The sequence below is a fragment of the Armigeres subalbatus genome, chromosome 3, assembly GCF_024139115.2.
Source record: "Armigeres subalbatus isolate Guangzhou_Male chromosome 3, GZ_Asu_2, whole genome shotgun sequence".
NCBI classification, from domain to species: Eukaryota; Metazoa; Arthropoda; class Insecta; order Diptera; family Culicidae; genus Armigeres; species Armigeres subalbatus.
The window spans coordinates 206,732,568-206,756,193 of record NC_085141.1 but is presented as its reverse complement, the minus strand read 5'-3'; the positions used below and the strand labels follow the sequence as shown (position 1 = coordinate 206,756,193).

Genomic DNA, 23,626 nt, shown 5'->3' with positions numbered 1-23,626 from the left:
CAAATTTAGAGATTTTATTCTCAACTCTACGCTGTACGCTACTTCCACGATCCATAGAACTCGATATATTTGGAACCTCGCGCTTAGTTTCATAGGGGCGTAACTGTATTGATCGATTTCTCTTAATAGATTAATTGATAGGTTAATAACTCAAAGGTTTTGAAAGCTACAACCGTGATTATTGATTCTGGTGCAAGATACATTCATCTTCTATCACACCAAACCAAATCATCGACAAACTAGCGCAATTCAGTACCATAATGAAAAGAAAACATCGACGAAGAGAAATCGATCTAAACAGCGAGAAACAGTACATTCTGTCTAAAAAGTATTTTGGTTTCAATACATTTTTTTTCATCTAATGGAAAGGGAAATTTTGTATTTTCAAATTGAAAGTTGTTTGTATCTAGATGGTTCTGAAAAAAAACTATAATATGTCTGTGGAAGTTTTTAATTATCTGATCGGGGCTCTGCATAACCCTGACAAACGCCCTTTTGTCTGTAAATTAATTGCATATCATTCGGCAACAATCTTTGTTTATTTTATTGATAGTTCCGTAATGATGGGACTTGAACCACAACTTCCTGCTCTTTAGCTAGGCCTCACACAACAGGACTATTTAGTGCAGTACTCTGATAGGTCACCTGAATCCGAGCAGAAGTCTTCTTCTTCTTATTGGCATTACATCACCCACTGGGACATTGCCACTTGTTCATTCAGCACTACCAAAGTTATTTACTGCGAGGTTTCTTAGCCAAGTTTCCATTGTTGCATTCGTATATTATCATGCGGCACTGATACAGGGAAGTCGAGAAAATGTCGAGAAAAAACCCGAAAATATCCTAGACCGGACCGGGAATCGAACTCAGCGTATTGGGCAATATAGGCTGTATAGCCCCTGAAAGAAACATTATTATGCGTATCGAGATATAACCTTTAAGAAATAAGTTCTACTCCAGCACAATGGAATGATATTGAACAATTTTAATCTGCATCGGTTGTCAAACCTGGAAGCAAACCTAATTGCATATACAAATAAATTTCTCACCCTTGAGATGAATAAACTGTTTTGCATTTATGTTGCCAAATATTAAAACCTAAAATCAATCGGCATGACCCATTTTGCGCTTCAGACAAAATAATAAATTTTACTGTTATTGTTGCTCTGCCATAACCAGTATTCGATGATGCTGCAATCCATTCATCTCACCATAACCGGCTACATGGTCCGTTGTCGTCGATCTGAGCAATGATGACACTTTCGTAATCCGTCTCGGTGGCTTACTACGCTGATTGTACCCCAAAGTACGTGTTTACTCTAAGTATAAGCCCCAAACGTGACCAAAACCTGTACCCGATCGGGTTTGTGGTGCTGGTACCAACATAACCTACCATACTATTCGATCTTTTGCATACCTCTTTTACTATCGTTGCATCTGTCGTCTGGCAGTAGTTATTCGGCATCCAGTGAAGTAATAAGCGGGTTTGAAAGTCACTTTCATTGGTTATTGATTAGTGCGGTTTGACACACAGAAAATTTAAATCTTCGAACTTACATCTAGTATCGGTTTACATTTAAAATAGGTGTAAGAGTGAACTAGTGCCAATAATGGGTCACAGGTAATCAATCGTATGTTTCCACTCTCTCACCCGACTATCCTCGATTGTGATTTCGTTAGGTCCTACATTCTACTGCACGACTTGCGACTGCCCCGACGGCAGTTGAGTGACTTGCTGGAGCGAACAGCGACGAACCTATGTTTTGCGGAGATGCTCGAATCAGCTTTTTGAAATAAAATCAAAACAAACACAAAACGTGCTACTTACATGTATGCATTACATCATCCTAGCTAAAGCACTTCAATACCCAGGACTTACTAAAATGAAGATCACATTTTAATTTGTTGCTCTATTCACTTTTTTGTAAAACGTGTTGTGTTTCTTTATGTCAAGAGTTACTTACAGAAAAACGAGAAGAATAAGTGGTTACCGTTCTTGAAATCTACTTATGTAGATGTTTAATAAAGTTAGGACTGCAATATTAAAATTTATTTCAAATGAGTTAATTACGGCTTACGAGCTGTTGGAAGCGGTGCGAGGTATAAGTATCAATCTTTATCCTAGAGCCTCAAAGAAATATCGTGCTCACTTGAGTTTTCCCAGTGGACAAACAAAACTGACCGTCCTCATATACATGTAGGGTTAATGCTCCGGTTCTTCATCTAACATGCGTGAAAAGATAAACACCATAGACACTTGAATGGGCTAACAAGAAGAATCATTGATCTTTACTGATCTTTCTCATACATGCTTTTGCAATCTCGAACCACTGACTTACTTATGACAGCTTTAGATATGTAAGAGAGAGCAGTGCAAAATGAACCTTTGAGGCAAAATAGCCCAACACATAAAATGACTTGTAAAATCGTTCATACTACATTTGAGGGGGTCAATCGCAAAGGGGTGTAAGTGACCAAAAGTTGGTTATGAGAAAAATGGGTGTAAAGTTTTTCAATTTTTTTTGCTTCATACAAATTGTATGGAAGTTCAAAAAATTTCAAATTTTCTGTGAATTTTCACATTTTTATAAACATCGTACAAACTATATCAACATATTGCCGCAAAGCTTGAGAACCAAAGAATTTTTTGCTGTAGTCAACTAAATGTTGACCAAAATGTCACTTACACCCCTCTGCTTCTAACTCCCTCATTTATGAACGAATATTAGCATCACAATTCAATATTAGTTAATCATTATCGAGCTGCAACAAATAAATTGAGAAAAATCCTTTTATTTTCATTGCAATTCAACGATTTGCGATTCTCTCATGCTACCCGTAAGTTTTTTGTTCAATCTGCTAAGATAAACAAACAACCATGCGTTCACCATTAATTTAGCATGCAATCGATTCATTCTGCACCACTATTCGAGCGTTTTGCTCCAGGCCCAATTTTAAACGTATTTAAAATGCATTAGAAAGTCACAAAAACCTTGTAGTTTTGAGTAAAAGATGTTTGTGATATGTAGCCATTTTTTGTAAATTTTGCATCTGCACGTATCAATGGTTCGATATTCTATTTCATATTGGTGAAAACATCGAAAACGCTTAAGGGGTGCATATTGGGCTGTTCTCCCCTACCCCAAATGGCTTCGCTTTCAACCGCAAACTACTTAAATCTTCCTTATGGCATCATTTGATATATATGCAAAACAGCTTCACCTCTCGCCGGTACATGATCAGACAATTCAATATGCCATCCCGACTGCCGCAATACGTCTGCTCATCGTAATGTTACCAAGCTTGTCCTCTGTGTACGTATTATTTAAGCATTTAGTCGCAGCTGATCGCAGAGTCAGCGTAGCTTCAGCATAAACGGATTTGTCTGAGCCTGTGGCTTGCATGCAACAAGGTAATCAATGCAGGAGCGTACTCTCCAGCAATGCTATCAGTCGGTACCGGTCAACATAAGTCGACAGCCAGCGTGGGGGGCTCGTGCACACGTGAGAACACAAACGGATCGCACCACACGCGCCGCTCTTACATTTGTGGATAAATCTCGCTTAACTTATCAAAAGGTCCTAAGTAACATTTTTTTCATTAATTAATTTGAATAACGCAATCTACAGACCAATATGAGAGCTTTTGATTTCACTACTCAAATTAATTCATGAAAAAATGTTACTTAGGTCCTTTTGAAAAGTTAAGCGAGAAATATCGAGTTAAACGAGTTCAAACATATGTGCCAAAGTTGGCGGTAAACTCTCTGGCTGGCAGATAAGGTGGAAATGTTTACTTCTTTCACTTTCATTACGTATCGAGACGCGAAGCAGCGACCTACCCACTTACAATGGTCGCGAGTGAAGCAGTAAGGACCAGTTGGATTTACGCCACCCATCGATAAGTGTGTCAAGTACAAAAAGAAGAGGTTTTTGGGCTGTTCCTTCTTAACGTTCATTCAAGAAGAGGATTGCCTCAAGTTTTGTGATTCCTTATGTTAAGTCCAGTTCTTGCAGAAAAATGGGATTGAGGTACGTGAGTGCGTGCATTATTTTAAAAAGTGTTTAGGAAAAATGATATCATTAAAAATAACACCAAAACAGATTTTTAGTGAGTTTAACAAAAATGCGCTATGGTTTCAATGAAATGTTCGGAAACGCTAATCAAAAAATAAAAGAGTATTCTGGAAGGCCTAATGCAGTTGAAAACGCATATAGATGAACTGTTTCTTAAGCTTGGAATGTCAATAAAAATTTGATTTGAACATCATATGAAGTTCCACACGTGATAAGACTTAATCTTGCCCTGATTCTATTACTACAGCATCAACATAATCTCCCTCTGTTTCTATTAATACAAAATCCATCCAGAGGTTTTCGAATAGTTCTTTTATTTTAAAATGTACTTTTGATTTGTTGATTTTTGTCGATTTCAAATTCATTCTAAATATTGAATAAAAACATATTTCAAGAAAATAGCTCCCACTCCTGCATATATTATTTGTTCAAAAATGTTAACGGCTTTCTGGCAAAAAAAATGAAAATATCTCAAATTAACGGATCTTGATTACGCATAAATGTACATGCAAAAATATTTGCTCTTACAAGCTCACTATTGCTTTGAATTTTACGACTGATTGCTTTCGACCTAAAAAACAACCAACCGACTAGAATTATGCAATAGTTTAGTCGGTCACAAGAAATTACTGCGCACGCCAACCAAAGTCAATCTTGCTCCTGTAGTTTAGACATGGACTTCTTCGTGACGGCAGCTCAGTGCAGTCAGACGCACAACCGACGCGTGCACACTGCATCACGCCACAGTTTGCAGCCACCTTCCGCGTAGGTTTCCAAAAGTTACCGGTTTTCTGTTCAACGCATTGAGATCTGCCGATACCGTCAAAGGGAGTAGCTTGTAACACTTTGAGATGATCCCATTCAGATGCATTTTTCAAGGCTGTCCGTTAGTTTTTCAATCTGGGCATTAAACTTTAGTATGTGATAGCAAGTTATGACGTCCAGAAAATAATATAATTCCGTATAAAGTATAAAAAGTTTCTTATTAATTTCTGCATAAAAATTAATGCTGAAAATCGTGCCTCGCCCTTCTCAGACGGGCAGTACTCAGAGCTTTCCTAACTACAGAGTAACTTGCAACAGTGAAAATGCTTTTTCCTACGTAGGAAATTGCCTACACTCCGATGATTATTCAAGCGGAATGTTAATTGATTGCAATGCTTGAAAATACGTTTTAAACATATTTTTATTGTTATGTTAAATAAGTATGCTCCGAAACTACAAATATGTCACCGGTACCCGGTGCTAAAGTAGCAATTGTGTTAAACAACATTATTACAATGGTGTTAATCAGCAAACATATGACAATCAAATGGATTGCGAGTGATTTGACTATGCGTCCAATTTGGGAATCTCGAGCTCGTTCAGTAGCCGCTAGGTTGCGAAGGCCGACGGAGGTCCTTCGTAGCTTAGTTGGTTAAAGCACCAGTCTAGCGTACTGTAGGGTCATGGGTTGGAGTCCCATCGAAGGGAAAGCGGTTACCTCCAATACATGTTCCAAATCAATATCTTCCACATAACGTACATATTTACATATGAGTTTTCATAACATTGTAAATTAACGTCCAAGTCGGGTGGTTTAATCCCCGGAAATAGGCAATTAACTTTGATTGAACCAAACATTACCCATTACAAACCCGACATTACAAACATCGTATATTATAAGAAAAAATGCCGTGGGTTTGCTTATTTATGAGTAGCGTGGCCCTTTATTTGTTACACGACTTTGCTCTGAATTATGGAAATTGCTGGAAATATTTTAAGTTTTTGTCGATAAACTTGAACCTCACATGTGGGGTTACTTGCAACAAGCATGTTTTTCGTTCCTTCGAATCAATCTAACCGCTTTTTCGCTGAAGTTCCCATTAGGATATTGGGGTGGGGTACATTTCTTTTCGACTGCTTCATTGTAATACAATTACTTTCAAAGTAAAAAGTGTTGCAAGTAACCCCATCTGACGATTTTTTGACATTTTTTACGATGCGCGCAATTTCTTGTATCAAAGTATGTTTAAATGATGGGTGTAGGATTTAATTCGTTTATTATTCTCTTTTCCATTTTTCCCCAAAAAAGGTTACTTATTCTGGCGGTCGTCGGTTTGGGATCGCTGTATGTGATGCATCTTCTGGCGCAGGATTTTATGAAATTATCGAAACCGCTTTTCGCGGCATCAGGGAAACGAGACACATCTAGATTTAATCGGACAGCAGAACTGAGTGTAGGTATCATCATCCTTGTAAAACATAATAAGCATCGCAAAACAAATCACAATATCGTATATAAAATCATCCACATCCACCTTCAATTTATACTCCACCATCGAGAAATAAATGAACAGTCAGACCATACGCAGTTAGTTGAACCAACGAACTTGGAAGATTACCTACCAAAGAAGGCCAGTTGCTCTCCAGCCTTTAAATTCAAGGACATATCCCGGTCGATACATTTATGCTCTGTTTAAGTTCCAGAGTTAAAGCTCAAATTTAACTTACAAGTGGCAGTTAAAAAATTCTCACTATAAAAGCATGATTACTTTTGACAGACATCAAATGATTTTATGGAAGTAGAGTAAGACGGTATAATATGCCCCCCTAAGGCAACTCCTTGATAACTTTTAACTTTTCAACGCAATTTTTTAAAGGCGTAGCCAGAGAGGGGAGGGGAGGGGCAGGGAGGGCCGTCGCCCCCCTCCCTCCTCTAAGTTGTGGAGGGGGTACTGAAATGAATTCCCTCAAACATGTGAACTTTACGATCCAATCATACAGAAATAGATGGTTGAAGTTCAAAAGATACCCAAAACTCATTAGGGCATCCAGGATCCATAATATATGAAAGTTCAAAACAACTCGAAACATTTCGGGCTCAAAAATTCTCCTTGAAAACCTTCTAGAAGCTCCCCTGGAAACTTCTGAATTGCTCCGGAAAATTATCCACAAATTCTTCTGAAAATCGTTTGAAAATCCTTCTCATGGAATTCTAATTCCTCCTTATCTAGAAACCTCAATAATTTTTTTAGGAAATTCACGAGGAAATTCCTTGAAGATTTCTTTTCTTCTCTCCAAGATTTACTTCTAGATATTTCTTCGGCTGTTCTCTCTTCAGGAAGAATCCGGCCTTCAGGCATGCATTCGTGTCAAAAATACATACGGAATTTCTTCCCAAAATTCTACCAGAAGTTTCTTCAAAAATTTATGACGGAAATCCTCCGATTTAGCTTCATAATTTCACTTGTAAATCTATAAAAAAATTCCTTTCGAAATTCTTCTAGGAACTTCTCCGGGCATTCCTCTCGGAACTCTTTCTTTAATTCCTCCGGGATCACTTCCATGAAATTTTCCGGGAATACCACCAAACATTAAATAGCGAAATCATCTAGCATTCCAATCTGAAATTATTTTCGCAATTACTTCAGAATATCCTTCAAGAAATCCTCTAGAAATATCTTCATGAATTTCTTCTGGAATTCGTCCAAGTATTTCTTCAGAAATTCTTACAGGTATTTTTTCTGGAGTTTCTTCAGGTACTTCTCCAGGAATTCCTTCAGGAATTTCTCCGGGAGATTTTCCGCGAAAGTGTACTATAATTCCTTCCGGACTTCACTCGGAATTTACTCGGATATCTGCCAAGAGTTCTTCCAGCAATTTCTTCGGAACAATCCGCAGGGATTTTCTTTAGCAATTCATCTGGGAATACTTTCAGGATTTCATCTGGGAATTTCTGTATTAATTCCTCCTGGTATTTTTCTGGAAATTCCTTCAGATATTTTTTCGGAAATTCCTTGAGGAACTTCTATAAGAATTATTTCAGGACTTACATTTGGAAATTCCTCCGGAAGTGCTTGTGGGAGTTCCTCCGGGAGTTCTTCCAGGAGTTTTTCCAATAAATTCTCCGGTAATACCTCCAGGAACTTCACAGGGAATTCCTGGACGATATTTGGCAGGAATTTCACAGGAAATGGGATTTCGGAAGTTCCTTCAGAAATATTTTTTCTCTTCCTCTAGGGTATTCCACCGGATGTTCCTCTGAAGTTTCACCAGTAGTTCCTTCGGGAATTCAATCAGGCTTTCTTCAAGGAATTCATTTAGCATTTCTTTAGGCATTTATCTACAAATTCCTCCAGAAGTTCTTCGGAGAATTTCTCTGGGAGTTCTTACGGGAATTCCTCCGGGAGGTTCTCTGGGCATTCTTACGGAAGTTCCTTTGGGAGTTCATCCTAGAATTCTTACGAGAGCTCCTCCAGGATTTCCTCCGGAAATTCTTCCTGTAGTCCTTCAATAAATTCCTCCAGAAGTTCCACCGGCAGTTCCTCCGAGAATTCCTCTGATAATTTCTCCGGAAATTCCTATAGAAAATCCCCCGGGAGTTCCTCCGGAAATTACTCTGGGAGTTCCTCCGGAAGTTCCTTTTCAGAGAAACACTCGGAGAAACTACCGGTGAAACTCCCGGAGGGATTCTCGTAGAAACTGCCGGTGGATCTTCCGGAGGAATTCTCGAAGTAACTATCGGAGGAGTTCCGTTAGAACTCCCGCAGGAATTTCAGGAGGAACTCCTAGAAGAATTCCTAGAGGAACTCCCGGATGAGCTCCCAGAGAAACTATCGGAAGAACTTCGGGAGGAATTTCCAGCTTAATTTCTGAAGAAAGCCTAAATGATTTCCTGAAAAAAGCCTGAATAATTTCCTGGAATAGCTTCTGGTGGAACTCCTGAAGGAATTTCCGGAGAAACTCCCGGATGAATTGCTGGTGGAATTCCCGAATTCAAGGAACTCTTGAAGGAACTTTCTGGAAGAATTTCTGAAGAAACTCCCGGAACAATTTTCAAAGGAGCCCCGAGGAAACTATCAGAAGCATTCTCGGAAACAAGAGAATTCATCTTATAGAGAAATCTCGTATAGCTGAAACCTTTGTTGGGGTTTGTAGCTGGACCATCATCACCATCAGAGGACCTCCCGGTGAATTCCCTGAGGAGCTCGCAGAGAAATTCTCGGAGGAGCTTCTGGTGGAAAATCTATATAAATTCCTGAAGAAGCCTAAATAAATTCCAATTCTGCCGAAATTCCCGGAAGAATTTTCAGAGGAACTGCCGATAGAACTACCGGAATAATTCTCGAAGGAAATCCTAGAGAAATTCTTGGTGGAAGTGCCGGTGGAACTCCTGGAAGAATTCCAGGAGGAATTTTCGGAGAAACTCCTGGAGGATCTCCCAGCGGAAATCTTGAAGTTTCCACTGGAATTCTTTCAGGATTTCATTGCGAATTGATCTAGGAATTCCTCCGAAAATTTCATTTTCGGTATTAGTTCTGTGAAATTCCTGGAGAAATTCTTTGAAATTTTCACAAGAAATTATTCGAAACAATTCACGGAAAATTTTATGGAATTTACACAAGAAATTCGAAGATTTTTCGAGAAATTCTCAGGAATGTTTACTGGCAATTCTGCGGAATTTCCACGGAATATTCTCATTCTTAAAAATTATGGAAAACAGCACGAAATTATTTGAATTATTGCAGGGAATTCTGCAGCACTTTATAAGTTCGTGAAGATTTTCTTGGAGTAAATAATAGTGGAATTTTCGGATCAAATCCCGGCAAAATTTATGGTGGAATTCCTGAAAACACTGCCGAAGAAGTTGCTGGAGGCATTCCTAAAGAATCCTTGATAGAATTTCGGATAGAATGACTGGAGCAATTGTCAAAGGAATTCCTGGAGGAAGCTTGCATATTAGTTTTTCTGCCTATTTTATGATAAATAATATTTCAAAGCGGATTTGCTTAGAAATTCAGATGTATGGTTCTAGTTTTCTAGAAAACTTATGAAATAATGCAGCATTTTTATAATAATAGTTGTAGCCGATTTTATATTCTTTCTGAATACTAAGTTCGTTAATATTTTTCTCACTTTATTCTAAAATATCTGATGAGCAATAAATCACGCATTTTTAAATCCATTATTGTTTCGATTTGGTTTCATGTGTTAATATTCATGTGTTTTGCTATTTGTTTGCTATTTTTAAACTTTGTGCTATTTGGTAGTCGTTGTGCATTGCCCGTGAGTAGTCATATAAAAATATTACAGATAACACGTAATAAAGCTTTTTGAAAAGTCGTGAAAAAATGGAATTCAAAAAGTGTCTGGCCAATACGCCACACCGTAACCAAAGACCATTCATATCCCATAATAAAAAGGTTACACATCCTTATGTGCTTGACATTAAAAAACCAACATAAATCTATTTAAGCAGGTTGGAATTACATTTCAATAGTTTCCATATAATTTGGAAGCAACTGCTGCAGGCTCGCCGCGCTTGTGTCCAGTTGGTAAGGGCATATCGTCCTGCCTACACTGGGGCGTTTTGACTAGTGAAACATATTTTTTGAAAACGTTACATTTGAAGATGGAATAAATTTTATACCATACTAGCAAAAAATACCCAGCTTTGCTTGGGTAGTGGGGCATCGAAATCCACCGTGGACGGATTTCGAATCAATGGATCAAAATCCGTACAGCTATTTTTCAACTAAATATTTAAATTCAAGCAGCCTGATTGACCAAACTACCTGTAAATAGTTCGATATGCACCTTGAGAAGCGATCCCTTCAATTTGTATTCCACTTATTTTATGTATTGCTTCACAATTACCTATGAAACACATTTACATTTGGTGCAATAATGCTCTATCCGAAAACAAAATGGCGGCAAAAACTCCGCGTTTGGTGGGTGGCGATTTGTTTGTGATTTTTGTTGTTTTAATTTCAAAGCTTTCTTTGCATATCTATGCCCTAAATGCTCACTGCCAAGTATCTGGACAGGACAAGATAAATTATTTCTACATTAATTACCTTTAACCCCGTTTAATTTATTTATATCTCATGAGGTGGACGGATTTCGGTGCTGTACGGATTTCGGTCCCGCACGGTATTTGTGTTGCAAATGTCATATACAGAACTATTTGCAGCACAGCACTCTACATCAATTTCCATGCTATTGTTTTATTTCCCTCAACCACTGACCCAAAGTTGCATTCTAGATACTGATTTTTTACCTTCCCACGTTAAATTAACCAACTTTTTGTACATACAAACCTTACGGATCCCAAGACGAATTGATTAGGGAGACAATTTTGCAAATCGGTTAACCCGTTCGTGAGTTAAATCGTCAGGAAGGGAACCTAAACTAATTTTTATTTATATAGATAGATAGATTAACCACTGAGAAAAGTTATTTTGTTGCCCAACTGAGTGTTCCAGTGCAAGTTTTGCGGACAGTCACGGTATACAGAAAACAAGGTAGGCTCGTTAGAAAAATGACACTTCGAATGTGACGCATATTTTATCGCCACATGTTGGAGTACAAAAGTTAGCATACTGCGACCATAGAGCATCGTCTCGGTCCAGCTTGTGCGAAGATAGCAGTGACGTCACATGTTTACATTCAAACTGAATGTTTACATACGTGATGAGCCTGCCTTGTTTTTTGTATGCCGTGGCGGACAGTATGCTAGCGTCGCTCCAGAATGTTGAGCAATCAAACATTGAAAGTTACGTCAAAACTGTAACTTTTTGTATTTTGCTATTATGTTTATTATGTAATATAAAAATAATCCCATATTCATATAGCATGATGGTTTTACAAATATTTATAGGTACCAACTGATTTTGACCCTTAGTTAGTTATATTTTTGGCGTTTTGGCCAGGTGGGGCGCATTATTCCGTCTTACCCAATAATTCAAGCTTAAAGATCTTTGTTTGTTCTTTCTATTTACCCCCTAAAAAAAAAATAACCCATACTAAATGCTCACATCAGCTCTATCGAGAATGTTTCATCTAAACTCGGTAAACGTGATGCTGTAATCATTTGTGGCGATTACAATTTATCATGTAAAACTTCAGAACATCATGCGGTCCTTTATGGATATCACTAGTCCTTCCAAATTGAAGAAATGGACAGCTAAATGAAGAACTTGGACGAACGTGGACGAATTTAATTGGTGAGAGCGTTTCAGTACGTTTTCTTTATTTCTATCATTGATTCATTGATTGGTAATTTCATAAAATCTAAAACTAAATACGTACAGGGCGTCGATTGCTACTATTGGCGCGGATATTGTGGAAATTCCAGATATCCGGCTCACGCTTTTGTAAGTAGCCGTGGCTCTTCTCGACCTTCTACTCCCTGAGTAGTTAGTACGAATAAGGGCGTCCTTGTGAAGTTTTGCTGTACATGTTATGAGCCACTAGTACATCTCATCCCCTGCACTACCTGAAGAAACCTTTCTTGCTTCAGATGTGCATCATTTTTATAGTACTAGTCTTCGTAACAAAAAGGGCACCATTACGGAGCATGAGATCTGATCAAATTATTCGTATTACTACTTGACCAGCGCCCCCAGATGGATGAGAGATAGAGGATGACACACACACACATTACAATTTATCATGTATCAATTGGCACTCTAACACGCTTGACCGTAGCGCTGGACTGATTGCTGGACCTCTAAGTTCTGATCAAACCTTACCATCTTATGTGACTCACCTCGTAGATAATTTTGACTCTAAGGGGCTCTCTCAGATGAATAACGTCTTGAATGATTTTAATGAAAAAAAAAACGAGCAATGGGTAATGTTTTCAACATAACCGCGAGTAGACGTAGGACGCCCACTTCTTTCATGCATATTCGGAGACCCACCGGCAGTTCTACCGCTGGTGACTGCATGCTGTCGCTGTGTAGAGGTAAACAAAGCGAACGAATGAACGAAACGAAAAAAATGCGCGAGCGAAAAGCACGTCAGTACGCGCTGCTGTCACAAATTGTAATGACTCGCACACGGCAGACACTGCTTCTTTTATACACAAATAAAATCTTCCGATAGACCCGAAGGCCCGTGACATACCGCATTCTGATGTCCGTGTTAGAAATGCACGGGATTGGTTACACATAACATTTGACAAGAATTGAAATTTTCAATAGCTTATCGGTAATAATCTTAGGTTTCAATGAAATAGGCAAATTGCTGGAGAGTGTCCGATTCGATTGATATATAAATCTTAAAAATCCATCGAAAGATAAAGGCGCTAGTAACGTTCAAAATCTTCCCTTCCAGCGTAACGCTCACGATTTCCAAAAATCTAAATGACACCCAGTATAGTAAAGAAAGACGTAAGTCCTACGTCAAAACCCTTGATTTAGTGTTTACTAACATCGAAATGCCTCTGGAACGTTCGGTTCACCCTCTTTTTCCCGAGGATAAATATCACCCATCTTTGGATCTCTTCATAGATACTCTAACCTTCATAGATACCTCTAACCAATGTGATCCTTTCGATGCTTCTGCTTATAATTTAAATAAAGTTAATTATTAAGTTTTGCGCAACGCCTTTCCGAAATAAATTTGAGTAACATCTGTTGAAGTACATAGAAGATCTGTTCCGTTTATAAAACAATGTTTTGCAAAGTTGTCGAGGCATGGCTTTCATTTAGTTGTTGTTGCAATGAATTTCTTAACTCAGACTTAAGACATCATGACATTATGGACATCATCATGTCAAAAACATTATATCGATTTGAAGAAATTTCCTCCAAATGAGCTGAAATTTTCACGAGAGGTCTATCTTAGAATTCATAAGATCACTTAGAATCATAAGAATTGTGAATACTAGTTGACCAGTTGATCTGAAGATTTTTTTGAAACTTAAACAGATCTAATGTACATGTGGCATTCATTAAGTAGGTTCCAATTCTCAGATACTCACTCTTGTCTTCTCAGCATCTTAAGGGGTACATAGGGTACCCTCGACTTGGGCCCAAATCTGATTCCTATAGACTTCGATTATTTCTCTGTTAGGGTTTCGTCACCAGGAGACCCTATGTCTGCCTCTGCTGCAATGTCCTTCCGGATATATTGGTTGGATAATGAAGCGCTTGCTCCCAGTTTTCGTCTTCGCACTTATGTGGGTGGTGTGTGGCCGGTCTTCGTCCATTCACAATGTGGAGTTGCTGTTGATATCGGATTTCGATGGCATCGTCGATGGGGCTCAGCATTCGGGATCTAGTTGTAAGGCCACCAGACGAAGCAATCGGTTGATGAATACTTACAAATCTATGTGATCTCTGCCAATTCTCACTGGCGTATAACATCACAGATTCCACGTTAGAGTAGAGAATTTGAGGCTCGGTGCATTGCCTGAACCGATTGGATCTCTATGTTTTATGTTGATCTTGGTCCGTCGCCCGATGTAGGCTGGCTTTGGTTTTCGACCTTCTCCATTCTCGGCTACCGTGGAGTTTGATTTGGGCTTGCTGACGTTGATAGTTGAAGCGTTTGACCAGATCATTCACTTTATTCTACATGGTGGAGTGCAGATGACGGATGATACGATGAGGAGACGAATGAACCACGAGTTGCATCAGCTGTTGGGAAAACCGCGTTTGACTATCATCTTCTAATTGGCGAGATCCGACAACGCATTACTTGTTCGTTGAAGAACTTGGAACTCGGATAGTGAATGTTCCAGAAAGTGGCAGCGTAGAAGAGAAGCTTTTATCGAAACAGTCGAGAACAGCTCAGTGAAAAAAATGGACTACAGATATAACCCGACGGAAGATTCAGGAGCATACAGAAGCAAAGGCTGAGGAACGGGAAGAATCATAGGAGTAAAGTACGAGTCCCGTCAACGGAATGTATACAAGTGGGAGTCGAACGCTGTTGCGCAAACAGGACTGACGGGCATTGGTGGACTTCCTAACCGATGAAGAAAGGATGGCTGCAGCAACCGGAGATTATTGCCTTAATTGATCACTGACTTAGACAGCTGAAATGTTGCCTCAAGCACTTCGAATAGCTACTTCAAGTCCCAGCCAGTGTTTTTCAAAAATCAGCCATCCGAAGCGTTAAATCTAAAGGGGCCCCAAGGTCGATCGGCTGTCGGCGAAGGTGTTCAGAGCTGCCCCATGCTGTCTGTTCGAATGTTGCAGCAACTATTATGCAACGTTTTGCCCAACTCCGCATCATTCTGGAGCAGGTCAACAAGTTGGAAGTGATTTGATATGAAAAAAAGAAGTTTTATGCCTAATAAAATATAAAAAAGAAAAAGATGAAAGAGCAATTATGATCTCTCTATTATGCTTTTGTTGATACATTTTATTTTAAACGAGAAGGCATCATCACCACTTGGTGGAATAATTTAGGTTTTTTTAAATATAATTGAAATATTTTATAAGATTGACTTATGAAATGCAATCCATGATGCAAATGTAACCAAATGATAGAATTGAAAATAAACACATTTTCTTTTGTCGAAATTTCAAAAGAATTTCCTTTTTTTATAGAGGAATGAAGGCAAATCTGCAAACAGACACCATACACCACTCGGGTAGTGGGGTTGATGGAACGCCATACCCACTAAACCCACCCAAGCAACGGAAGGTTACTTGAGTTACCCGCTCTACTAATACCCTGGTTTCCTCTGGAACTGCCTCCCAGCATTACTTCTGGGGGAGTACTTGCTTAATGTACTTGCTCACCCACGCTCACACAGGCACTAAACCCGCATGAGTCTAACTTGGGTGCTCACCCTTCACGTACCATGTGAGTCTGACTTAGATGCTCACAATAGCGATAGGTACCAACAGTTCTACGCTACGACCCTCCTACCTCGGCATGTGCAGTCCATGCTAACACCTATGCGCTCACTCTTCTGCCGTGCCTCGTGGTGGCGACTGCGGTTGCCAGCAGCTGCGGCACTCTTACCTCGACATGCGCAAACCTCTTATTCACTTCCCCGCGCTCAGCCTGTTTTCGCTCTAACTAACCAATCACAAGTTAGCCATGTTTGTCGACTGCTGCTCGGCACGCCAGATTCACTGCAAGCTGCAGGCAATCTGAGTGGTTGCAGTCGAAACTGCGTTCCACTTCTCCACCACTTGGCACATCCTCTGGATAAGGGTACCCGGGCTTGTGTCCCGACCGCAAACGTCTAACATAGCTCTTCTTTCGACGACGTCGAAACGAGGACATACGAACAGTATGCTCTGCAGTTTCCTCAATATACTGTTCGTAAAAAGAATATCTTATGTTGCTCATGCTACCAGTTTTCTAACAGTACGAATTTCTTTAACGCTGCCTCATTCACTTCAACATTCTTCAGCACATGAGCAAGACCCCAACACGTTCAGGATTCATTCAAAGATGTCATGTTCCCAGATCCGACTCCCCAAGCATTGTCCATTATTCGTTTCCGGGCCTGAAACCATCGAACATATCCGTTTGCTCTTTTTTGACATTCTTGATAGATGCAGAACGCTCGATATCGAGGTAACATTATCAAGCTTATAACCATCATAACCATCCTTATTACGCCATTTATTATCATAATTATCGTGTCAAATATGAGATAGAAAATTGAATGTTACTCTTTATCATGATATTTATTATCATGAATGGCCTTATCTGAATAGGCTATTACTTGGACCTGTAGCTCAGCTAATCAATATTATCTAGTTCGAGAGTTTGATGTTCGAACTACTTTTGTGAATCGTCTAGGGCATGACGATAGTAGAGTTTATATACATACTGAAGCAATTAATTATTCAATTACTAATAACTTAGCTGCAAGTATCATTTTTTTTAGAGATTTCCAATAACACTGTCTTATTTCGTTCAGAAATTATGAGTTAGAAATCCGCACTTTTTCATCTATACTCCTACGATAAGTCTCTAATTAACACAAAAATCTTACAGAACTTTGAAAAGCAAATAGACTGGAACGGAATGCTTAAACGAGATCCACTGAAATGCTCGTTATCACTTATTTGCCAACTAGCAGCCGGTGCCGAAATAAAAAATGAGGCTGCAAATTCAATCTACGAGTTTATTCAGTAAGTATAACTAAAACCAAGAATCTCAACTTACAGCATCATATGTCCTATCATATTCAGATATAGCGTGGAGAACAACAAAAACGTTCCGAGGAAGATAATCCATTCATTTGAACGAGGACTGAGCTTCAACAAATTTAACAAAACGGATTTTGAGCACTGTTATCCGCACTATCCGCTGTGCATTTACTCGGCCAAAACCATGATGAAACTGTTGGACCTACATTCGAAAATCTTCGGCACGGGAACTTAGCATTCTCATCGTAAGATGTGTTGTAAATATAAATAAGAATAAGTTATCCAGTTATGCTCGAGTTACCATTCCACATAATGCCCTTGTGTGTATTGAACTGCATCATGCGAGACAAATACCATTACTTCATAAGTAGAAATTAAAATAACTGTCGTTATCTAAATTTTACAATCACATTCCTATTAAATTGTAGTAAAGTTTCACATTAATTATCCATAAAAACGGTTCAAAGAACATCTGTCAACGGAAATTCGAAATGGGTTGAGATAACACAGAAATTAAAAACCCTCTTAAAAATTAGAATAATATATCCAACCATGTACAAATCAAAAGTTGATATCAATAAATTTATAAGGACCGATCAACCTTTTGTAATCGTGCATTTTGTCAGAAAAATATACTACCTAGACCTACAGAATGTTCGAAATGCATCCACAGCGAGAACAAATTTCAAAATCATCCAACATGTCAAAATCAAAATCAAAACACGGAATTAATCTAAATATAAGAAGTTATGCACAGTAAAAATAATGAGGGAAACCGATTTGTTCGATTGTTGAAATATAGCTATGTTCAGAATTCGATAAATAACTTTACTGTTGGCGGAAATGAGGATGAGAATGGGTCACTGTTTCAAGAACTTGAAATGCATGTAGCAAATTGATTCAATATGTCTTTAAACTTCTTACCAACAGGTGTACTGTTTTTAACAAAAGTACCTTATTCCACACAAAAAATCAATATCTCTGAAACACCCCCTACACGATAGTATTAAGGCTCCCCCAAACCTAAGCGATTTCATCGCCGCGACGGCGACAACTAGTCGCCGCGATTCTATCGTTGGATCGCTGCAGGCAATGTTCTGTTTATGCTTCCATACCAATGGCGACAGAATCGCTGTCGCCAAGCGATAGCATCGCGTCGCGACTGTCGCGTCGCATGTGTTTGGGGGAACCTTTATAGTATTATCTTGCAGTTAGTCAATTTACAAAATGTACTATCGGTGGACAAATAGGGGAACGGTTCGGCACTTAATCCCATAGCTCCTATTTTCATCCCATCAAAAACAAAGCAATGAAAAGGAATTTGGTTGGTTTCTTATTTTTGTGATTTTTTTCACCAGTGAGCAAGCGTGTGAGCAAAAAGAAGCGACGAGATTGGTGCTGTATTTCTTTGTTTTGCGATTAGATGAATATATGTTCAGTAAGATGAAAAACGGAACAGTTCCCCTATATAATACATTTTGGGGGAAGTACAAAACTGCTATTAATCAAGATTTGAATGGAATTTGCACTTAAAAATGCTGAAAAAAAAATTTTGAAATTACCCATGACATGAAAGAGGAGAATTTTTTTTTTCGCGTATTGGATATTTTAGAGATAGACTATAGAGGCAGCGTGACGACTTTTTGACTTTCATTTTTTAACAACAACACTTTTTTTAAATTTTAGTCGACTGATCCAGTACTGAGTTTTCATTTTCACTGAGAGAGGTCACGCGATATTTACACTTTATTCTCTCCCACTTTCATAGAAAACATAAACAATGAAAGGAATTCTGTCAAATTTTCACGGATTTTCATTTCATGAAAGCGCATCAAACTATTGTAAACAAGCTGTTTCTTCTTCAATAATGTTACTTCTAACTCGAAAATCAAAAACAATACAATCATTTTATCGACTAGTCATCGTTATTTGCACAGATCTATTAAAACTATTTAGAAATTTGGATTTCAAAACAAAGCAACATTCCCATCATGACTGCTTGTAATGTGACAGGTGACCGGGAGACGGCTACATTTTCATTTGGTCTCTTGAAAATGAAAATGCAACTGTTTTCGCTTTCACATGACAGTCACGAAAACTACCAGTACTGGACTGATCTACTAAGCAAAAAATATCGATTCTATTCTAAATGTTGAATGAATCAGTTGAACGAAATCGATCGTGTTTAAAATGTTATTTAGAAAAAGTCCATAGAATTACATGATGCCATTTTGAGCGGTGTGGTAATTAAAAATATGATCTACCCGCGATAGCGATAACCCAGTATCAGTTCTGATAGCGGTAATAACAACAATGTAAACCATAATGTAGCTTAACAGTTTCTAACCCATGACAATATAAAATCAAAAGAGTGTTTTGTTTGCTTAAGAATTCTAATATACATAAAAAATCAAGGCGTCAAACTGTAATTACATTCAAATGTTTTCGTGGTTTCATCATTATTTTACTGACCAAATTAGGCTAAATATACGATTAGTAACTAATAATAAGCAAATGCTATCATCTTATAAGGTTCTCCTTTGGACTACACTTTAATAAAATGGATGATTAAAATTAGAATAGCAACTCAACTCAAAAACATCTTTATCCTGTGACACGTGCTCCAGAAGAATTTCATATTGAAATTAATATCTCCTATAAATCTTCTCTTATCTTAACTAAAGTGCCTGCATTATACAACCGATTTGACAGCAAACGTGCTGTTCCAGTTTTGGCATTGCGTCTTTTTGTTATTAATCCAGTCTCGTTACTCTCAACTATCTGCAATCTGTAATAAAAGTAAGTAAACCAAGCAGATTAAACCATAATTCACACGATGTAGAGGAAAAGAAAGCCAAAGGTAAAAAAAAAGCTGAAACGAAACCACAAATGAGACGTAGGAAATGTTTTGAAATGCATGTCACCGCGATCCATTGTCATGTTTGAGACTCATTTTTCTATCACAGTGAAATAGGTAGTCGACTCGTCACTCCACATCGTGCTTCCTTGTTTTCATGCTGTTTGATTTTTTGAAGCCACAATCTCGGATGTGGAGTCCAGATCAGCGTATGTGCAAATCCGACCAGCAGTTCCTCATCAATAAACTTTGTGGGGCGCCAAACTGCTATGCATAGCATAGCATAGGACCCTTGCACAAACCGTAGATGGAGTTGCAGACATAAACATATCCACGGTCATCACAGATTCCGCCAGAATCTGCAATTAGGCAAACCCGATTTTCTCCACACACCAGGCCACGCCCTTACAAGTGTATTCATTTTATAATAGTCCTCATCCGCTTAAGAAAACACTCGGAACCGAAACAGTTTTCACATACGAAGGATATAATAAAATGGTGAATGTATACAGATGAAATATGTAAATGTAACTAAAATATATATTATGAATATGGATATAATTAATATAATGAATATAATCACAGTGAAGTTTTGCTGAAAAGAGTCAGAGGTTAGTTTTGGCACATAAGGTTTTGAAGAGCCTCGGGTTCATGGTCATTGCCGGCGACTAACAGCCGTCCCGGTCCGGCGCCTTAGTTGGGAGACGAGGTCTTCCGAACTCCGTCTACAGGCAAGTACACAGCACCACGGAACAATCCGCTCTCTGATCCGTTTCTCGCCCTCAGTCATTCGTTCAAGTCAAACATCGGGACGCAATCTTGCCGCTAGCTCTGAGGAAGCCTCTATCCCTCTTAGCGCAGTCGAGCCCTTCCTGCCAGCGACCAAAAGCCGTCCCGGTCCTGCGTCTAGGTTGGGAGATGAGGTCTTCCAAACTCCAGTCAGGCAAGTACAACGAGCGTGCAATCGTTACCCTACCTGATTGTGTTTCGTTTTCCAGTGTTCCATCATCCGAGTACCCGAATTCCGATCTCAACATATACTACCAAAATGTTGGAGGCATGAATAGTCGTATTGAATCATCTAGCCGCTCTGAACCAATGCTACGACATCATCGTGCTTGTTACACGGTTAGAAAAAAGTACCTAATATTAGGTACTTTTCACTCAGTGTTCGGTGTGGGAACCCAAAATTAAGTATTTTTTTCTTGAAATTAAGTAAAATTCACCTAATATTAAGTAAAATATACTTAATTTTAAATAGAAACTAACCAGAAGTTATGTAAATTTCACTCAACTTTTGTAAACATGAGATTACTCAACGTTGGGTTCCCACACTTTAATGCCCTTGTTGAGTGGTTTTGCTCTTCATTTTATGACAACAAAGGGAAGAGGGAGGGAGATGCAAGAAAAAAAAGTACCTAAAATTAGGTACTTTTTTCTAACCGTGTAAGGCATGCTTGTTAAGACATGTTCCCGTCATGCTGGAAAAAGACGCAAATGTTTCCAGTCTACAAAAAAGGCAGCACGCGTGACGTCAATAACTACCGGGGTGTTACTTCATTGAGCGCTGTTTCAAAACTATTTGAGTTGGTTGTCATGGATCCAATGCTATTCCATTGTAAGCAGTACCTGAGCGATGATCAACATGGGTTCATTGTCGGTCGATCTACCACGACAAATCTACTGTGCCTAACTTCGTATGTTATCAACAGCTTACTAGAACGAGCTCAAACGGATGTTAGTTACACCGGTCTGTCTGCTGCTTTCGATGAGATAGCAATCGCTAAGCTAGAGAGAATTGGAATCAACGGCGATCTTCTTAGCTGGTTCCGTTCCTATCTTATGGATCGGAAACTAATGGTTGCTTTAGAAGACTGTTATTCACCCATGTTTAGTGCTGATCGAGCCGCCAGGCTCGAGAATGCCGGAAATCGAAGTAGTTCCTATCCGTTCCTCAGAACGGCACACAGAAACCAACAGTCTCAAGAATAGCACTTAAAAACAACACTATTTAACTTTCTTCTGCCCCACAGAAGGAAGATTTTGCAGTCCGTTTCACTTCACTATGTCGTGATCTTCACGATACCTTTACCCTGTCCAGCTGGTCTGTGAATTCCACTCACTCACGACGAACCGTATCGATGTACCGACGTTTCATTCAAATAGTTCATGCCCTCCAACGTAATCAGAATCGATTTCGGATACCAATAGAAATCGATTTGGTTTCACTAAATAGGTACAACTGCACACCTTTATTGAATGGTCGACCGAACGAACGTGGTTGGAAACGCACAACACAAAACGACCGTACTACATCTGCACGCTATCGGTGTTTATTTTGAACTAATTTCATTTGCATGTGATGATGATTCCAGAGCGCGCTGAGAGAATTTCAATTCAGCGAGAACTTATGCTATGCCTTAGACTAGTTCATTTTTTTGTTTCAGCTTAATCGAATTCAGACTTACAATTAGGATTATATACAATATTTACAAGCAAATTATTTCTTTTTTAAACATTCATTTATGATCGTTTGTAACCGATCAAGTCCCACCTCCGGCATTCCGCAGGGCAGTCATCTGGGATCATTGATATTTCTGCTCTATTTTAAAGATGTGAATTCTGTTATCGATGGTCCACGGTCGTCCTATGCAGACGACCTCAAAATTTATCTGAAGATCCGCTCATATGCAGATTGCGTAGACCTGCAACGCCAACTCGACGCCGTCGCAAATTGGTGTACATTGAATCGAATGGTGATCAACCCGGTCAATTATGTTTAAATATTAATTGGGAGGAACGACAATCGAGCGCGTGAATCACGTGAAGGATCTCGGGGTAATCCTGGATTCACAACTGACTTACAAGCAGCACATCGCACACGCCGTCGATAAGGCTTCAAGAGCTCTTGCAGTTGTGTTTCGAATCGCAAAAACTTCCTCTGACATATATTTCTTGAAATCGCTATATTGCTCAGGGTTTGCAGAAATCGCTCTCAATAAATAACGAACAACGATAAAAGAGAGGCAAAAACTGTTCCGAATCATAACAAGCCATGATAACAAATTTATCAAACCTGTATACAAGTGCAAAAAACAGAATCGGATAGGCAGCCCCTACAGAAAAATGGTGATTCTCGCTTTGTTTTAGCTCCTTTCGTGTTGGTTACTGCACAGAAGTGTAGAACAAGTTGAAATGCATCATCAAAGCCAGTGCTCCCCGCATTTGGAGCTTTCTAAAAGAAATTTATCATGGGGAATAGCCTCCCGAATCAGTTCTCTATCATGACAGCTTGCTAAAAAAGTTTCTCGCGGTATGCTACATATCGCATATGTATACACATATATGCATTGAAACTTTTCGTTTCGTCACTGAAGCCATTGACACTTGTCTTCAGCGACTGCTTCCGCGATAGAGCATTTGCACATTTTATTCACTCATACATCTATATTGCTGTCAAAATGTGCATTTGACAATTCAATTTTTAGCTAAAAGCTCTATTTTTTGACACCGATGCACTCACACAACCAATCGACATCAGTTGTCATCCTTGTCGCCGAGTCTGGCGCTGAGTGCTCGGCGCGGAAACCCAAAGGTGGGAATAAAATTTTGGGGCTTATGCGCAATACACTGTACTTTACAGAGATGATAAGTGAGAGACTTGCTCTTTCTCTTTAGGATTCAATCCCTGATATTGCTCTTTAGTGCGCCCCACTCTAGACCCGTTTGGAGCCCATACTACAACATAATGTGGAACGATTGGAATCCGTTCAGCGTCGTTTCCTTCGGTTCGCACTTCG

General features: G+C 39.0%; 1 protein-coding gene across 2 annotated transcripts; it reads left to right on the top strand.

Annotated features, from left to right (window-relative positions):
• Nucleotides 1–1,480: 1,480 nt before the first annotated feature.
• On the top strand, nt 1,481–19,781 carry LOC134224538 (uncharacterized). 2 transcript variants are annotated; one of them, XM_062703916.1, is made up of 4 exons: nt 1,481–1,621; nt 6,151–6,295; nt 16,815–16,951; nt 17,012–19,781. In XM_062703916.1, exons 1-4 carry the CDS (start codon nt 1,611–1,613, stop codon nt 17,202–17,204), a joined length of 486 nt encoding a protein of 161 aa, XP_062559900.1. In that variant the 5' UTR covers nt 1,481–1,610; the 3' UTR covers nt 17,205–19,781. The 2 variants fall into 2 exon arrangements, with proteins under 2 accessions (XP_062559900.1, XP_062559902.1); XM_062703918.1 differs by lacking the exon at nt 1,481–1,621 and adding an exon at nt 3,811–4,031.
• The last annotated feature ends 3,845 nt before the right edge of the window (nt 19,782–23,626 follow it).